Consider the following 17,132-nt stretch of genomic DNA (forward strand, 5'->3'; position numbering starts at 1 on the left):
GGCCTATATAGATATATATATATATTGTTATATATATAGGGAAACCCGAATAGGTGAAACTCCTTCCCGCCCCCGACTTCTCCTTATCTAGATTAGCTTTCCCTCTAAACGTACGTAGTCTATATTACTACCCCGTTAGCCCCCGCTCCTAGCCGGTCTCGTCGCGCTACGTCGTATCCTCTCTTCCTATACTACTCCTACTAGGCGGTACTATTCTAGCTAGCCCTTCTCTAGTATCTAGTTCGTAATACGCCGTAGGTCCTTAGCGTTGTTAAGAAGTGCCCTAATCGTCCGGTTCCTCGCCTTTACTATCTACTCCCCCCTTCCTAGCGACTACCTCGGACAGACGAGGAGTACGTACCGTACGTTCTAGGAGCGATAGCCGTAGGGGTAGCTAGTATTCGTATATTCTAGAACCTTCCTCTATAATAGGTACCCCTAGAGGCCGATGTGTTCGCTTCGTAGTTAGGTTACTATACTACTCTATACCCTCGTAAGGCGGTAGTAGATAAGCTTCGGGGGGTGCTTAACCGCGGATTTCGTAGCTAACTATTCCTTAGGTTATCCCGCTAGCTAAGGGCGTCTACTATACCCTATAACCTAGTTGTTCTACCTCTCTTTCTATAGTTGCTCTATAAACGATTTCTTACCTTCCTATTATATTACTAGCTATTCGTCCCTTACCCGGTAGTTCGGCTCGTTTCCGGGTCGATTGCCCTTATACGCTAGTACTAATTCGCGGGCCCTTACGACTATACTAGCGATAACCTTCTATACTAGGTACTATACCGACTTGCCTAAGTAGGAGGTCCGTAGTCCCTAGATATATAGGTCGATCGGCGGTATAGCGGTCTCGTACTTAAGTATCCTCGTTAGTATCGACTTATATACCCCGGTAACCTTCCTTAGGCATTAGTTTTAGATCTTCGCTAGCGGCGCGACGAGTCCCTTCGATAGGTAGGCCCTCTCGCCTAAGGACTATACTTAGCTACTATAGGTAAGGACTAGCCGTATAATAGCCGTATATAGAAGTCGTAACTACCAAGAGTCCGCCCCCTATATAGACGTAGTAAGCCTCTAGTATAATGCTATATTCTATTTAGCTTTCCGTAATATTACCTATACGTACTTCCTCTACCGTAGCGCCGGGTCTACCTATAGTCCGAGGATCCTAAGCTAATTTGCCGGGTTAGTCGTAAGCCCCTATATCTAGATAGAAGCTTATATATTATAGAACCGTAGCCGGCGCGTAAAGTGTATTAGATTGTACTTTTCTAGGGTAACCCGAGCCCTATACCTCCTAGCCTAGTCCTCGTAGATCTTATGCTTCTCTTCTAGTAGCCTATAGTTCTCCTTAGTCGAGGAAGACTACGCTAGGATATTTATATCGTCTACAAAGCCGCTCGTAGCGGTGTTCTAGGATTCTAGGGCTAGGAGTAGCGTCGCTATAAAGAAGAGGAATAGAATAGGTACTAGCGTTAAGCCTTACGGGATTCTAGTATAGACTACTTAAAATAGGCTTCTATACTAGCCGACTAGGATCGACGTGCTACGGCTTTAGAGGTAGGACCGTACGAAGTTGACAAGCTACTTAGGGAGTCCTTTCGACCTTAGGATATAGAGTAGCCGCGGGTATAATACGTAGTCGAAGGCTCCCGATATGTCTAGGCTAAGTAAGGAAGCTACCTTGTCCCTATTCTTATACTAGATAGCCTTTACCTAAGAGGTAATAAGTTCTATCGCGGATAGCGTCGATCGCTATAGGCGCGTACCTATCTAGGTGTCCGGGAGTAGGGAGTGTTCCTCTACCGCCTCGGAGAGTCTCGTTATAACTAGCTTCTTAAGCGCCTTCCTAAGAGTATTAAGGAGCGCAATTGGGCGGTACGACTTCACCTACGTATAGTCTTCCTTTTACGGCTTACGTAGGACCACTATCGTCGATTGTTTAAATGCTATCGGGTAGTATCCGGTCTATAGGTAGGCGTTAAAGATCGCTATAACTACTAGGGCTAGTTAATCTCTATACTTCTTTAGTAGCTCGTTTAGGATCCTATCCGGCCCCGGGGCTTTCCTCGCCGGTAACTTCCTAAGTATAGCGGTAACTTCTCCCTTAGATATATTCTATTAGACCGCGATACTAGGGGCTAGGGGAGTAGAGCTATTTATATCGCTTAGATTAGCCTCGACTAGGGGCGGGAAGAACTTACTAGCTAGTAGACGCGCCTTAGCCTCGGGGTTACTAACCGGGCTACTAGGCGATTATAGCGCTAGGATAGAGAAGGAGAGGCTCTATATAGAGTCCTATCGGGCCTATTTTACTAGCTTCTATATCCTCGCTAGCTTATCGGCGATTTCTTCTACTATAGCTCTCTAGCCGACTACTTTCTCCCTCCGTATTATAGCTTTCTTCTATTAGTATACCTCCCTATATACGTTCTAGGCCTCCTCGCTATAGCTACTCGTCCACACCCGGCGGGCTCTCCTTACTTCTCTTACTACCGTAGTGTACTTCGGCGTCTAGTATAGTTTAGACTATATCGTTAGTTAGGTAAGCGGAACGTAAAGTAAGGTCGCTTTTCTTATTACGTCTATTAACCCTTAGACTACCTCGTCTATCTCGTCTTTACTATTATATTACTACTACGCGATCTAGACTAGCCTCTCGGAGTCGTCTAGGTATACCTAGATATTAGCCTAGTAGGCCTTCCCCTAGTTTAGCTTAGGGGTTCTCGCTAGTATATATTATATCTATATCGTAATAGAGGTCCTAATTAGTATATAGGCCTAGTAGGAGTAGTATAGGAAGAGAGGATACGACGTAGCGCGACGAGACCGGCTAGGAGCGGGGGCTAACGGGGTAGTAATATAGACTACGTACGTTTAGAGGGAAAGCTAATCTAGATAAGGAGAAGTCGGGGGCGGGAAGGAGTTTCACCTATTCGGGTTTCCCTATATATATAACAATATATATATATCTATATAGGCCGGATAGGGTCCTAGAACAGGGGAATGACAAATCTATCTATATATCTACTATATCCTAGTAATCTAGGAGCTATAGATTAACCCGTACTATAAGAGACTAACGACCTATAAGTTACTAGGCTATACAATATACCTACGAAGCGACGGTAGACCCCGTACGTACTTCTATATTAGTAAGGATATACTAGAATCCGACTAGGAGGTAGTATACTACGCGGACGAAGAAGGCGGGGGAGACATTACCTCCCTCTATATAGGTACTACTTAGATATATAACGTATATATATAGCCGCTAGCCTCGAGGTCTAGTCGCGACCTTAGGGTCTATAGATACCTAGATAGTACGCTTAAGAGATAAGGGTACTATATTATAGTAGGAGACTTTAATATATACTACCCTTCCTAGGAAAGCCTTATATAGCCGTACCCTATAGCCGACGAAGTAATCGACTTGATAGCGAGTAACGTAATTGCCCTTAATACCCCGAAGGACCTATATACCTAGAAGAGAGGGGGACTCTAAGGTACGATCGACCTCTCCTAGATCTTAGATAGCTACTACTATAAGGTAACCTACTATAGGATCGAACATAAGCTCGAGGCGTCGTTAGACTATATACTAGTTAGGACCTCTATTACGATATAGATATAATATATACTAGCGAGAACCCCTAAGCTAAACTAGGGGAAGGCCTACTAGGCTAATATCTAGGTATACCTAGACGACTCCGAGAGGCTAGTCTAGATCGCGTAGTAGTAATATAATAGTAAAGACGAGATAGACGAGGTAGTCTAAGGGTTAATAGACGTAATAAGAAAAGCGACCTTACTTTACGTTCCGCTTACCTAACTAACGATATAGTCTAAACTATACTAGACGCCGAAGTACACTACGGTAGTAAGAGAAGTAAGGAGAGCCCGCCGGGTGTGGACGAGTAGCTATAGCGAGGAGGCCTAGAACGTATATAGGGAGGTATACTAATAGAAGAAAGCTATAATACGGAGGGAGAAAGTAGTCGGCTAGAGAGCTATAGTAGAAGAAATCGCCGATAAGCTAGCGAGGATATAGAAGCTAGTAAAATAGGCCCGATAGGACTCTATATAGAGCCTCTCCTTCTCTATCCTAGCGCTATAATCGCCTAGTAGCCCGGTTAGTAACCCCGAGGCTAAGGCGCGTCTACTAGCTAGTAAGTTCTTCCCGCCCCTAGTCGAGGCTAATCTAAGCGATATAAATAGCTCTACTCCCCTAGCCCCTAGTATCGCGGTCTAATAGAATATATCTAAGGGAGAAGTTACCGCTATACTTAGGAAGTTACCGGCGAGGAAAGCCCCGGGGCCGGATAGGATCCTAAACGAGCTACTAAAGAAGTATAGAGATTAACTAGCCCTAGTAGTTATAGCGATCTTTAACGCCTACCTATAGACCGGATACTACCCGATAGCATTTAAACAATCGACGATAGTGGTCCTACGTAAGCCGTAAAAGGAAGACTATACGTAGGTGAAGTCGTACCGCCCAATTGCGCTCCTTAATACTCTTAGGAAGGCGCTTAAGAAGCTAGTTATAACGAGACTCTCCGAGGCGGTAGAGGAACACTCCCTACTCCCGGACACCTAGATAGGTACGCGCCTATAGCGATCGACGCTATCCGCGATAGAACTTATTACCTCTTAGGTAAAGGCTATCTAGTATAAGAATAGGGACAAGGTAGCTTCCTTACTTAGCCTAGACATATCGGGAGCCTTCGACTACGTATTATACCCGCGGCTACTCTATATCCTAAGGTCGAAAGGACTCCCTAAGTAGCTTGTCAACTTCGTACGGTCCTACCTCTAAAGCCGTAGCACGTCGATCCTAGTCGGCTAGTATAGAAGCCTATTTTAAGTAGTCTATACTAGAATCCCGTAAGGCTTAACGCTAGTACCTATTCTATTCCTCTTCTTTATAGCGACGCTACTCCTAGCCCTAGAATCCTAGAACACCGCTACGAGCGGCTTTGTAGACGATATAAATATCCTAGCGTAGTCTTCCTCGACTAAGGAGAACTATAGGCTACTAGAAGAGAAGCATAAGATCTACGAGGACTAGGCTAGGAGGTATAGGGCTCGGGTTACCCTAGAAAAGTACAATCTAATACACTTTACGCGCCGGCTACGGTTCTATAATATATAAGCTTCTATCTAGATATAGGGGCTTACGACTAACCCGGCAAATTAGCTTAGGATCCTCGGACTATAGGTAGACCCGGCGCTACGGTAGAGGAAGTACGTATAGGTAATATTACGGAAAGCTAAATAGAATATAGCATTATACTAGAGGCTTACTACGTCTATATAGGGGGCGGACTCTTGGTAGTTACGACTTCTATATACGGCTATTATACGGCTAGTCCTTACCTATAGTAGCTAAGTATAGTCCTTAGGCGAGAGGGCCTACCTATCGAAGGGACTCGTCGCGCCGCTAGCGAAGATCTAAAACTAATGCCTAAGGAAGGTTACCGGGGTATATAAGTCGATACTAACGAGGATACTTAAGTACGAGACCGCTATACCGCCGATCGACCTATATATCTAGGGACTACGGACCTCCTACTTAGGCAAGTCGGTATAGTACCTAGTATAGAAGGTTATCGCTAGTATAGTCGTAAGGGCCCGCGAATTAGTACTAGCGTATAAGGGCAATCGACCCGGAAACGAGCCGAACTACCGGGTAAGGGACGAATAGCTAGTAATATAATAGGAAGGTAAGAAATCGTTTATAGAGCAACTATAGAAAGAGAGGTAGAACAACTAGGTTATAGGGTATAGTAGACGCCCTTAGCTAGCGGGATAACCTAAGGAATAGTTAGCTACGAAATCCGCGGTTAAGCACCCCCCGAAGCTTATCTACTACCGCCTTACGAGGGTATAGAGTAGTATAGTAACCTAACTACGAAGCGAACACATCGGCCTCTAGGGGTACCTATTATAGAGGAAGGTTCTAGAATATACGAATACTAGCTACCCCTACGGCTATCGCTCCTAGAACGTACGGTACGTACTCCTCGTCTGTCCGAGGTAGTCGCTAGGAAGGGGGGAGTAGATAGTAAAGGCGAGGAACCGGACGATTAGGGCACTTCTTAACAACGCTAAGGACCTACGGCGTATTACGAACTAGATACTAGAGAAGGGCTAGCTAGAATAGTACCGCCTAGTAGGAGTGGTATAGGAAGAGAGGATACGACGTAGCGCGACGAGACCGGCTAGGAGCGGGGGCTAACGGGGTAGTAATATAGACTACGTACGTTTAGAGGGAAAGCTAATCTAGATAAGGAGTAGTTAGGGGCGGGAAGGGTTTCTACCTATTCGGGTTTCCCTTTGTATATAATAATAGATATATACCTAAATAGACCGAATAGGGTCCTAGAATAGTGGATCGACAAATCTATCTACCTAATTAAGAAGTTGGTTATACTAAGACACAATTTCTAGCTTACTAGTATTCCTAGCTTACTAGTACTTTACGTTATAGCTACTATAAGAAGTTTAGAAGATAAGATAATATATAACCTAATTATCGTTATTTAGAACATTGCTATAAGTAAGTTAGACTATATATACTCCGGGCCGTAGATTAAAAGTGCGTCGTAGTTTAAAACGGTAGCGAAAAGGTAGATTTTGTATTTTCAAATTCTCCCCGCAAAATTTCGGAGCAGGTCTTCCGGTAGGCAAAATGCACAAAGTGCTGCTCCAAACTACGAAGTCGATTTTTGACCCTGTCCATTTCGATCTGCACTTACCAAGTTACCGGGTTAGGTAGGGGAGATGCCCGGCGCGTCTATTTCAACCTGCAAACCCATCCTGCACCCGGATTGCAGGGTGAAATGGACAGGCCCTAATGCTTCGATATCTTCAGGCGCTGGTGAGACACCACACGACGCTCAGGACTGGGGTCCGGTTCGATTGCTCAATCTCGTGTCTCAATATCGTGTCCGTTACACCACATTGAGGTGTGTTCGATAGCCCTTAATGCCGTGTCTCATTTTCGTGCCTCAATATCACCAATATCGTGTTGCAATCTCTTTCTCGCTTGGTTGCCTTGATGTAGTATAGCGCTGCTTATTCTCCGAGATTTCGACATTGAGGGCTCTCTTTCTCAATGTCATGACATTGGAGCTAAAGAATGGAGCCAACACTGGATTCGGATAGGCGTGTGTTGTTGAGGCGGCGTGTTGCCAGACGCAACGTTAGAATAGCTGCTATATTGGTGACTCGAATGGTGAATGAGTATCAGCTGTCGATGTCGCTCGGCCGGTTGAATCGAAGCGTGTACAACAACAGGTGGAAGGGTGAGCAACTTACTGCAGAGCTGCTGTTAGTGAATCCCTTGAGGTTGTTCCGATATTGTCGCTTCACACGATATTGGAAGCGATAATTGGGCTATCGAACACACCTCATTTTCGTGTGAGATAAGCCTTGGCAACGACAGTGATATTGAACACGCTAACTACACCGATATTGAGGACGATATTGAGACACGAGATTGAGCGATCGAACCGGACCTGGGATGAGTATACGAGCTCCTGCTATATTGGGACAGTGGAGCACACGCGGCTGATATGACTGTCGGAATGCATGTCTCTCCGCGGTTTAGAGTCGCTCCTCCGCAATGTGGCTCAACCTCGAGCCGACAGCCAGCCCGAGCGTCAATGATATAGCCCCACTGTGCATAGGGGGCGTAGGATCTGTGCATAGGCGTACAGACGCCTAGACAGTAGACACGAGTAAATCGCGTGACCCCGGAGCCAAATCACTCCCGACCCCCGGACTCACGGGTTGCCTGTGTGCAACGGCGCAGCCTTTGCATAAAACACCAATGAGACCAACCATTACTTGAACGATTATCGTATTGATGATGGCTGCGCTGCTGAACATAGCTGACTGCTTTATCGCCCGAAGGGACTCCTTGGCGCAGATATATCACACGTTTGCCTTCTTCGATGGCCAGAAGGGATCCGCGCGTCGCGTAACGCTGACCGACACTGATAGCGAACGGGCAAGCAGTCGAAGGACATCGCTAGTGTCAGTCCTCGAACAAAACAAAATGGAAAGAAGCAACCACTAATGCAAGCACAGTAGCACGAGGGCTATATCCTTGCTCGCACGCGATTCCCCCGCGGCTTCACAAGCCTTTGCCTGCCACGCAAGCGCTCCCCGGGTTTATACTGCGCCGAGCATGTCTCACAGCATGTCCACTTAATCAGTTTTTACGATGTGGAGCATATGGAGGTGAAGCGCTTCAGGGCATACAGAGTCTTGACACGTCGGAGGTTTATTTCGTTAGCCTGGTTCTGGTGCAATACGAGGATTGCGGTCAATCGATGCGCTGCCCTCAACGCAATCTGGCACAGCTGTGCTAATGAAATGACCTTCCGATGTTTCGAGATGCTGCACACATCGTGAAGTGTCGAGGCTCTACGAGGAAGTCGTACCGAAGCGTGAACATTCCAACCGAATCCTTCACATGGACCAGCTAAAGATCTCGCCCCTGTCGCACACGAGATATGTCACCATAGGACATACCCTATATCTTGGAGCACGGCGCGTGGCTTGAATATCGAAATAGACTATGGAGACAGCTTATCGTGTGACCTTGATGGGACCAGCCGTCCACTCACCCTTAGCACATCACCAGTAATTGACTAGTCATGCTCATGGCAGTGATACGACCACAAGATATGACCACATGAGACATAGATATGATGTCTCAGTCCGACGATGTAGCGCTCCTCATTCTCCTCGCATACGCTTCGCTTACACTCTGAACACGCTGATGGCGGGGCTACATTGCCGCAAGATAAAGACATGGCGAAGACGACATAAGCTACTGACCGTCCACAGCAGCAAGTCTCCATCAGTCTCCTAACTCACAACCGTCTCTCTCCACTTCTCTATCACACCATCATATAATCACAATGCTCCTTTCCCCACTCCCGACCCTGGTCCTCTCCCTCCTCCTCGCCACCAAGTTCGTCAGAAGCCCCATCTCTCAACGCCCCTTATCTAACACCTCCACAGCACCCTAGCAAATCTCCACTCCTACGGCGTCTGCGTCAAAGACAGGTGCTCTCCCCACCACACCCATCTGGATTCCATCGCTAACTTGCCCGTCCACCAGAGTCCAACAGCCCATCGGCGGCACAGCCGGGAGCGTCTCCTACACCTGGAGCGACGACTACACGATCCTAGCCGCCGAGACGGAATGCGCGTGCAATTACTACAAGGCGAGGAATACAGGCAGTGAGCAGTGGGATACGTGTCCCGATTGTACGTATAATGGGTTGGAGTGTCAGAGTGATGGGTGGCATATTGGTGGGAATGAGGTGAGTGAGAGATTCTGAACGCCGATGGGTGGACGCAGAGATGTAGGAGTGCTGATTGTAGGGGTACCTGCAGTTGAATTATTATTGTAGGGAGCTGTGTCATGCGCCGGAGAGTGTGGGGAATTGAGCGTGGGACGTGATGGGTCGATGGATGGGGCGATGAGGAGAATTCGTCTGTTATTGGGATGCTGTACGATACGCTATGAAGAAGAGAGAGACCGCTGTAAACGAACCAGAATACCACCAAGCGTTGCTTCCGCTCTTGCCCAATCTGTAGACCAAGAACCACTTCCTCCCACCTAACCCCCTGAGTTGCAGCCATACTCTACGATCAAAATCGAATGGCAGGTTGATCGCACTTTAAAAGTACAGAACCCGGTACCAGTAGCCCCACACTCTCCTAGCCATCGATCCCGCCACCTCTCCACCCTATCCACCCCTCCTGAACACAATCCCCTCATTGCCCCTAAGCCCACTTCCTTCATCCGCGTCATGATCCTCCAGGAATGCTCCCGTGGCAAGCAACACGATCACCACCACAATGATAATCAACCCAATTCCAGCGCACACGCGACTACAGCAGGTAGGCCGGATGCCGCGGGGATGCAGGACATGGGGGGTGATGTTGATCGAGTTGGGAGGAACCCGGAGTGTGGTCGGAGTGTTGGCTTCGAGGTCGTTTGATAGTGCTTCGGGAGGCGCTCGCTTGGCAGTGGATGGTGAGCGGGTGGTGGAGGTGTGGGTGGGGAAATTGTGGGAGAGGTCGTTGTAACTCGGGACAGGTTCGATGGCTTGTTCGTTGGGTGCTGAGTAGTGGGGTGGGCTGGAGTTATCGTGCGCCATGTGTACTGCTGGTGGTGGTTGGAGGACCATGGTGGGCTGACTTATGATATGTTGGGCGGTGAGGTGCAGGCAGATGGGCTGAAGATGCGATTGGGGAGTGATAATACAGCGATTGTATGCAACGCGATAGTGCCAATGGCAGGCAAACTCAGTGCTACCTTCCCATGGACCTTTGGTGGTGCTAGAGGTAATGCTGACCCATCTATGTGCTAAAGTTACCATCAAGTTGGTTGGCCGTCCGCGATATCGGGCGCAATGGCGAGTAGGTTGTCGGGAAGCGAATGGAGTGGCAAGGTGGGATGACATGTCTCCGTGTATGTCTGAAAGTAAGTCCATCGGAGTGAAATGTGAAGAGCACTAGCAGTGTAAGGAGATGTTGCGTAAGAAAGGCGACTGCTTCAAAATCTGCCAGTCTGTGGCGCCGAGGTCAGCCACTTGCTTCGGGGAAGTATAGCGAGCCAATTTCTTGAAGATCTTAAATCACCAAGGATCTCAACAGAGCAACATTTGCACTCGTGAAGCTCAAGAGTACAGTCGATTCCGTCTTCGGTAGCATACTTCGGCATCCCGATGTCCAAGCCGATGTCGCTCGGCCCGAAAAGCTAATTGTAGCAAAAGTACCACTGCCAGGGTTCGCACAGTGCTGACAGGAGAAGCCTCTTGCTGATCGCGCCCAATTGTAGTGCAAGCGCTGTTGCTGGGGCGGTCCAATGCACAGTGGAAGGCTCGCGAGTCAATTCTGCCCATGTCCAGGCTCAACCTTAGGCTGCTTAAGCTTTGCATATCCGACCAGTTTCCCTTACGTTGAAGGAGAGTCACACGGATCCGTAACGCTATAATGGGTCACTTCCCAACTTCGAAGCGTTGTCTGGAACCCACAAAGTGTCAGAGGCGCCTGACGAGACGTCAGAATCACCCTGTGCTCCCCGCGCTTGGCGAGATTTCATCGTGAGCTCTGCCAGGTCGCTCGTACTCCAGGGCCAGACAGCTACACCTCCGCCACAAGCGCCAAGTCTTCCATATCGTGCGCCAACTGCACAACATGCGCCAGCAAGAAAATCCGACTACGGATCCTCCAGAATCAGAACCAGAGATGGACGAGAAGTTCGACACGAGAGACCTGGAGTCGGGGCCGCCACCTTATGGTTCATGCGACCAGAATGGTGTTCCAGCGTATTGCCACTCCTGCACCGACCAAAGCAGCAGGTTCCAAGAGGACAATATAGACGACGAGGACCCCGAGAACGAACACAAGCGTGGGTGGGAGTTTCGTGTTGTGTTGCTCGTTGCCTACGTTGTTATTGCCTTGGTTATCTTCACGCTTCTGCACACCGCTCCGACTCCCAGCAATGCCTAGTGAAATGGTCCTTCCGGGTCTTCGGCTACAGATGTGAGGTCCTGGTAGGGGCCGCAAGCTGGACCGAGATTGTAAGGCGATGCCTGCGAAAGACCGAGAGCCCATGCTAACTACTTGTACCATGACAGATGGAAGGCGAACTTTTGATCTCGGCCAATGGTGCTAGAAGGCTGTCCAGCGGAGGAGAGGAACGTTTTGGCAAACTTGAGCAAGGTCCTGTGGCTCTTCACGCCCAGCGTTGGAAGGTTCGGCAACTTCAACAGGGCGTCGAGGTAGTGACATAGCCAACAGAAGAGCACCTGTGAGCACGACTGTGGTCTTCTTGCTCCGTAGGATTGAATTGATGTTGAACACTGGAGACTTTCTGTAGACATCCAGGGTTTTCTGCTTTTGTTTGTACCGCCGATAGCCAGACACCATGCCAGCAGTAGCTCCATTCACGATGACGAACTGTACTGCAGATGAACGCACATACTCCCAGGGTGTAGGTTTCTTCTTCCGCGGGGTAGGAGGGTATGTTGCCGCCATGGACGATGCCATTGGAGTGATGTTTGGAGCAAGATTGAGTTTGAGTTGTGATTCCCCTGCAGCCTGCAGGGCAACGCACTCAGCTCCACACTGACACCTCTGTTCGACACCTCCCGAGACAGCGAGACACCGACGACGATACACTGAGCTCACTGAGACGTGCAAGACGCACGTATCAATTGCTAGAGTGAGGAGGCCACGACATTGATATAAGCCATATCCGGACGCCTACACTTGCGCATTGAGAGCACGACCCGCACGATGCAGGCATTCCATAAACTCGCCGGAGTGCAAGAGGCATCCGATGCTGGCGCGCAGCCCGCAGCTCCAGTGCCAGCTCGCACGAACAAGGAGCCCCCGCGACCACCACCCATACCGCAGGACGAAGTGGGCGACGTCGACGCGAACAGCAACCGAAGCAGCGCGAAACGAGCTTCCATCCCCCTCAACCGCCGGCCCTCGCAGAAGTCGATGCGCTCCCACCGATCCAAGAAGAGCTTCGCATCACAACGGAGTACCTTGCAGCACGAGATCCCCATAGCAGTTGACCTCTCCGCCTACCCGCCCTCACCACGACCAAACCAACGATTCGACCAGAGCATTGCCGGCACACAGAACCACGTCCCTCCCCGAGCATCAATTGGAAGCCGCAACGATGGTCAAGATGCCGGCGACGTGGATGACCTCTCAGAAGAGTTCCAATGGGGACCCTCGCACCCCTGCTTCCCACACCCCAACCCTCACTCCGCGCCGGATAGCGAAGAGCGCGCGACCACGCGAGTGATTAGGGTCAAACGCGACTGGCTTGCCGCCGGAGATCTGTATCCTCAGTATGCAAACCTGTACCCTGAGATCCTCGATCCACTAGTCGTGGACAGCGAGTTTAGATCGCTCGTTACTAGCATCAACACTATCCTACAAAACGCACTTTCGCCATACACAACGCGCGCGTGGGTTGACAGCATCTTGGGCGTGGTGACGGGATACTTTTGGGAAGACATGGGCTGGACGGGCGCGAAGAAGGGCGGAAAAGAGCTGCAGAGGTTTTTGGATGGGTGGAATATGGATAGGGAGAGGGAGGAGAGGGATGTGAGAGTGGTGCAATTGAGGAAGACGGGTTTCATGAGCTTGGATTTTGTGATACCTGATCCGGGAATTGATCAGCCTAATGACCAGAGTGGGGGTGAAGAGGAGGAAGAAGATGTGCAGGGCGATGGGCAGGACATGGGAGATGCGCTCAGGGACGGTGGTGGTGGAATTGGGCCTGCTGAGTGAAGAGATTGCTAGGTTGTATCGTTGCAGCGAGGCATTGATTGAGACAGGAGGACGCAGACAGCACTTGCAGGACTTGTACATTTCATACGGTATGTACACTATTGAGATTCCCAGCTGAGCAGAAGATAGCTATTTGTGCGCGATAATGTACTTTCACGACCGCGCCATCTCTGTGAGCAAAAAGAACAGTCGCTGTAGCGAACAGGTCGAGTCAGTCGAGCTCGCAAGCATGATGCGTTACGCATCGTAAATCCTGCCATGCTCCACGTCCAGCCGGTCCATGCCTTACAACATAACAGCCCAGCCATACCACTCGACTACAGCGACTGTCAACGTTCACACGACTCCCAATGCAACATAGCATTTCACTTCAGCTCGATTGTACTCTAAAGCGATACGAAAGACCCCAGTCAGCCGAGGTGAAGCAGTACTTCCACAGTTGACCTCGACGTGAATCTCCGCGTCCGAGGAATCGCGAGCCGCCCTACCACTCGACTAAGCGTGATCGTCGACGGAGCAAGAATCTAATGGATGATATACGAGATGTCCGAGGAAGGCTTGCGACATACCTATCATGCCTTCAGCTGGAGCAGAGACGGCGTTACATAGGGGACGGAGAGGCCGGAGGAAATAACAGCCATCAGCTAGCGTCCTCCAGAAAGCGTCCAGTGGAGAGTTCGCTGTCCTAGCTGATCGTGGACTACGCAAGGCTGCAGACTTCTTAGCGACTGTTCAGCAGCATCGCAGCTGCAAGGACACGTCCGCAAGACTGGGACGCTAGTGCAGGGCCGTATATTGTCTGAGACGAATGTCCCAACTACAGTACTTTGCTCTTTTGACGTTGCCTTTCGCGACATCACGACCACTCACGACCACTCCGGCACCGCTCCGGAGCAACATGAGCTAGTGCCGAGACTATCTGGTGCAATCAGCAACATGGCAATACAGCGTTCCAAGGCTTTGGGTCAGGAGGTGGGAGAGGTTCCATTGCGCAGTCCGCTGCTGCCTAATGACATGAGCTAGCGTCGAGACAAATTCACACAATCAACAGCGTGATAGTAAGCGTTCCGGAGTCTTGGGTCAGCGGGTAAGCAATGCAATGTACCACTGTACTGGAGTCGACCTCTACTATGCTGACGTACATCCTGATGACATGAGCTAGCGCTTCAGCACTTGCGGTCAATAGATGCCTCCACGAATTGGGGAGTCAGCTTTCTGTATCGAGGTGGCTGGACCGCAACTTGGTTGACAGGAATTTTGGCAGCTGCCAGGACGGGTGCGTAATTGGCCACTGACAGACGGGTGGCATTTACTGCGTCCATGTGGATCCTATGTACCGGATTTCGAACATTGTCATTGCTGCGTTCCTTGACGTCGCTACATACACGGATGTAGTAGAGGGCTCTGAATGACGCTGATAGCGTGCAGAACTTTGACCCAAGGGCTCTTGACAAGAAAGGTGGCCGCAGCGCTTCAGATGGCGACAATGATTAGAACCTACACGAACCGCTCAGGGCACCGTCAGCCGAAGCAATTTAGTCGAGAGAGGCGCGTCGTGCAGCGCTTCCGCTTCTACGTTTGCAGCTATTGCTACGCTACGAGAGCACTGTCGTAGCTACCTGAAGAAGTGACTCTATAGTTGTGCAAGCGGCCACCTCTTTTGTCAGGAGCCATCGAGCGTCGTCGGTGCCTCGATTCCTGGAGTCACCCTTGGCCGCGCGCCTTCGAATGCATGCAAGGAGAAAGCCAGTGTAGTACGAAATGACATGTCCTCAGTCGCGAGCGAGCATAGTGAGTCCGGTCATTGCATACGATGCGGTGACGGTGGGTGTGGTTGGGAGTTGTGCAATCAAGAAGACCCGTAATTTGATCTTCAACGTAAAGCAAGGCATTTGTGGTCATTTTTGTGGGTCAATTGACCCGGCGAGATCGTGTTAGCAATTAGGAAGATCTGCTCAGTGCCCCCCCCCCCTGTGAAGATCTGCTCCTTGCAACAAGCAATCGCTCTTCATCAGCAGGACCAGTGGCCGTGCCACTCACAGCATGCACCACATGTACATCGATATTTTCGTGTTAGAGCTGGTTTGTGGAGGGTCGCTCTTCATCAATCATTTGAAGAACGCTATTGGCGGCACCTACGATCTCTTGACACGAACCTCTCTCCTCAGTCCCCCGAGCCATACGGAGACCACAATGGAACGGTACGACTGCATCAGCTGCGCGAATACCAAATTCGGTCGTCCCTACACCATCGCCAACGACAGAGTCTGCGGCGACTGCCTCGTCCACATTTTCGACGAGGCCGTCGAACAGGAAGCACGTTTTCCGCCAAAATGGGGCGATACCGAGCTCGATCCTGAGAAGTTCCCCAACGTGCTCAATCCTCGGTATATGCAACGCTATACCCAGCGCAAGGAAGAATGGAGCATCGAAGCGCGGGATCGTATATACTGCAACGCCCGAGGAGCGGCAGGAACCTGTGGCACCTTCCTAGGCAACAGATCGGCGCAGTTGACACTAGTGCGGTGTACGAAGTGTCAGGCCTGGACGTGTCGACATTGCCGTGAACTTGTTGCTAGTGGACGTAATGCCAATCATCACTGCGACCCGAACGTTGAGCGGCGGGAGCGAGCGCGAGCTTTCGAAGGCCTTGAGAAGGGGAAGGACTATCAAAAGTGCCCGCGCTGCGGACAAGAGTGGGCCCTTCATGATGGATGTAATCACATGCAGTGTGACGACGACGCATGCAAGGCGTGGTTTTGCTACCTTTGTGGGGTCGAATGCGACGAGACCTACGACCACTTCAGTAACAGGCCTGGCGATGGGAAATGTCAGGTATTTCCAGCGAACGGTGCCAACCAGGAGAACGGGGCACCACGGCCGAACCATGAGTTGATGGCTGATCTGCAGGGTTTTTTCGGACCGGGAGGCCACATCAGGCCTGAATTGCTGCAGCGTCAAGAAGATCTGATGAGAGACTTTGTCGGCGCAGGACCTGCTCGTCAATTTGGACAGGCTCCTGCTCCTTGGCGAGACCAAGCTCCACACGCTGGACTTCAAAATCCCTTTGCTGCTCTCGAAGGGGGCGCACAGAATCAGGGGCCAGACCAGGAAGGCGGAGGTGGACAGGCGCTTGTACTATACCAAGGCAATAGGCAAGACCAGGCGGCTGATCGAAGGCCTGTGCCACCAGCGGGAGGTGCTGTGCCGTTAGACGATCGACTAGCTGATGTCCTTGATAGACTTGAGGCGGCCGCCCTCAGGACATCGGCGTTACTCGAGTTCTACCATGGCGGTTACGAGGAGCAGTATTTGATCCAAGCACGAATTTTGCGGGCCCAAGTGCAAGAAGGACGAAGGCTCGCACAGCAATCAGTTGAAGCACAGGCGGAGCAGCTGGACGGGGCCACGCGTCAGTATCAACATCTGGCCGATCTAGCAGCTCAGGGAAGCGAATTGCTTCAGGTCGCTCTCTCACTGCCTCTCTGGAATCGATGGATCGTCGGTAATATGCACGATCCTAGGCTGAAGAACATCTCTGACGTGGCCGATGCCGCACGTCCTGGAGGCCTGTTCGAGCAGCACCCTGAAATCGGGGAACAACACCTCCCTGGCGAGCTCAGAGGACTTCTTGGCCAAGCTTATGGCGCTGGACATGGCCCACAAGCAGGATTCGCACCTGCCCAACAGCCTGAAGGCCAGTTTGACCAAAGAAACTTGTTCTTTCAGCAAGCTGCGCTAAACTTTGGTCAATAGCATGGCGGTCTTCGAGACCTGTTCCC

At 50.3% G+C, this 17,132-nt stretch overlaps 5 protein-coding genes across 5 annotated transcripts; 4 read left to right on the forward strand and 1 right to left on the reverse strand.

Moving 5' to 3' along the window:
* Window positions 1–8,939: 8,939 nt before the first annotated feature.
* CLAFUR5_07206 (uncharacterized protein) lies at window positions 8,940–9,365 on the forward strand (the record flags this gene model as incomplete). Its single annotated transcript, XM_047906354.1, has 3 exons — window positions 8,940–8,992; window positions 9,043–9,087; window positions 9,143–9,365. 3 exons carry the CDS (start codon window positions 8,940–8,942, stop codon window positions 9,363–9,365), a joined length of 321 nt encoding a protein of 106 aa, XP_047763586.1.
* Window positions 9,366–9,776: 411 nt separating this feature from the next.
* CLAFUR5_07207 (uncharacterized protein) lies at window positions 9,777–10,220 on the reverse strand (the record flags this gene model as incomplete). The annotated part of the gene is made up of 1 exon (XM_047906355.1): window positions 9,777–10,220. The coding sequence occupies one exon, from the start codon at window positions 10,218–10,220 to the stop codon at window positions 9,777–9,779; it is 444 nt and encodes a 147-aa protein (XP_047763585.1).
* A 1,012-nt stretch (window positions 10,221–11,232) lies between these two features.
* On the forward strand, window positions 11,233–11,547 carry CLAFUR5_07208 (uncharacterized protein; the record flags this gene model as incomplete). The annotated part of the gene is made up of 1 exon (XM_047906356.1): window positions 11,233–11,547. The coding sequence occupies one exon, from the start codon at window positions 11,233–11,235 to the stop codon at window positions 11,545–11,547; it is 315 nt and encodes a 104-aa protein (XP_047763578.1).
* A 789-nt stretch (window positions 11,548–12,336) lies between these two features.
* On the forward strand, window positions 12,337–13,350 carry CLAFUR5_07209 (uncharacterized protein; the record flags this gene model as incomplete). Its single annotated transcript, XM_047906357.1, has 1 exon — window positions 12,337–13,350. One exon carries the CDS (start codon window positions 12,337–12,339, stop codon window positions 13,348–13,350), a length of 1,014 nt encoding a protein of 337 aa, XP_047763577.1.
* Window positions 13,351–15,393: 2,043 nt separating this feature from the next.
* On the forward strand, window positions 15,394–17,106 carry CLAFUR5_07210 (uncharacterized protein; the record flags this gene model as incomplete). Its single annotated transcript, XM_047906358.1, has 1 exon — window positions 15,394–17,106. One exon carries the CDS (start codon window positions 15,394–15,396, stop codon window positions 17,104–17,106), a length of 1,713 nt encoding a protein of 570 aa, XP_047763070.1.
* Window positions 17,107–17,132: the final 26 nt, after the last annotated feature.

Source organism: Fulvia fulva, chromosome 6 (genome assembly GCF_020509005.1).
Source record: "Fulvia fulva chromosome 6, complete sequence".
Lineage (NCBI taxonomy): Eukaryota > Fungi > Ascomycota > Dothideomycetes > Mycosphaerellales > Mycosphaerellaceae > Fulvia > Fulvia fulva.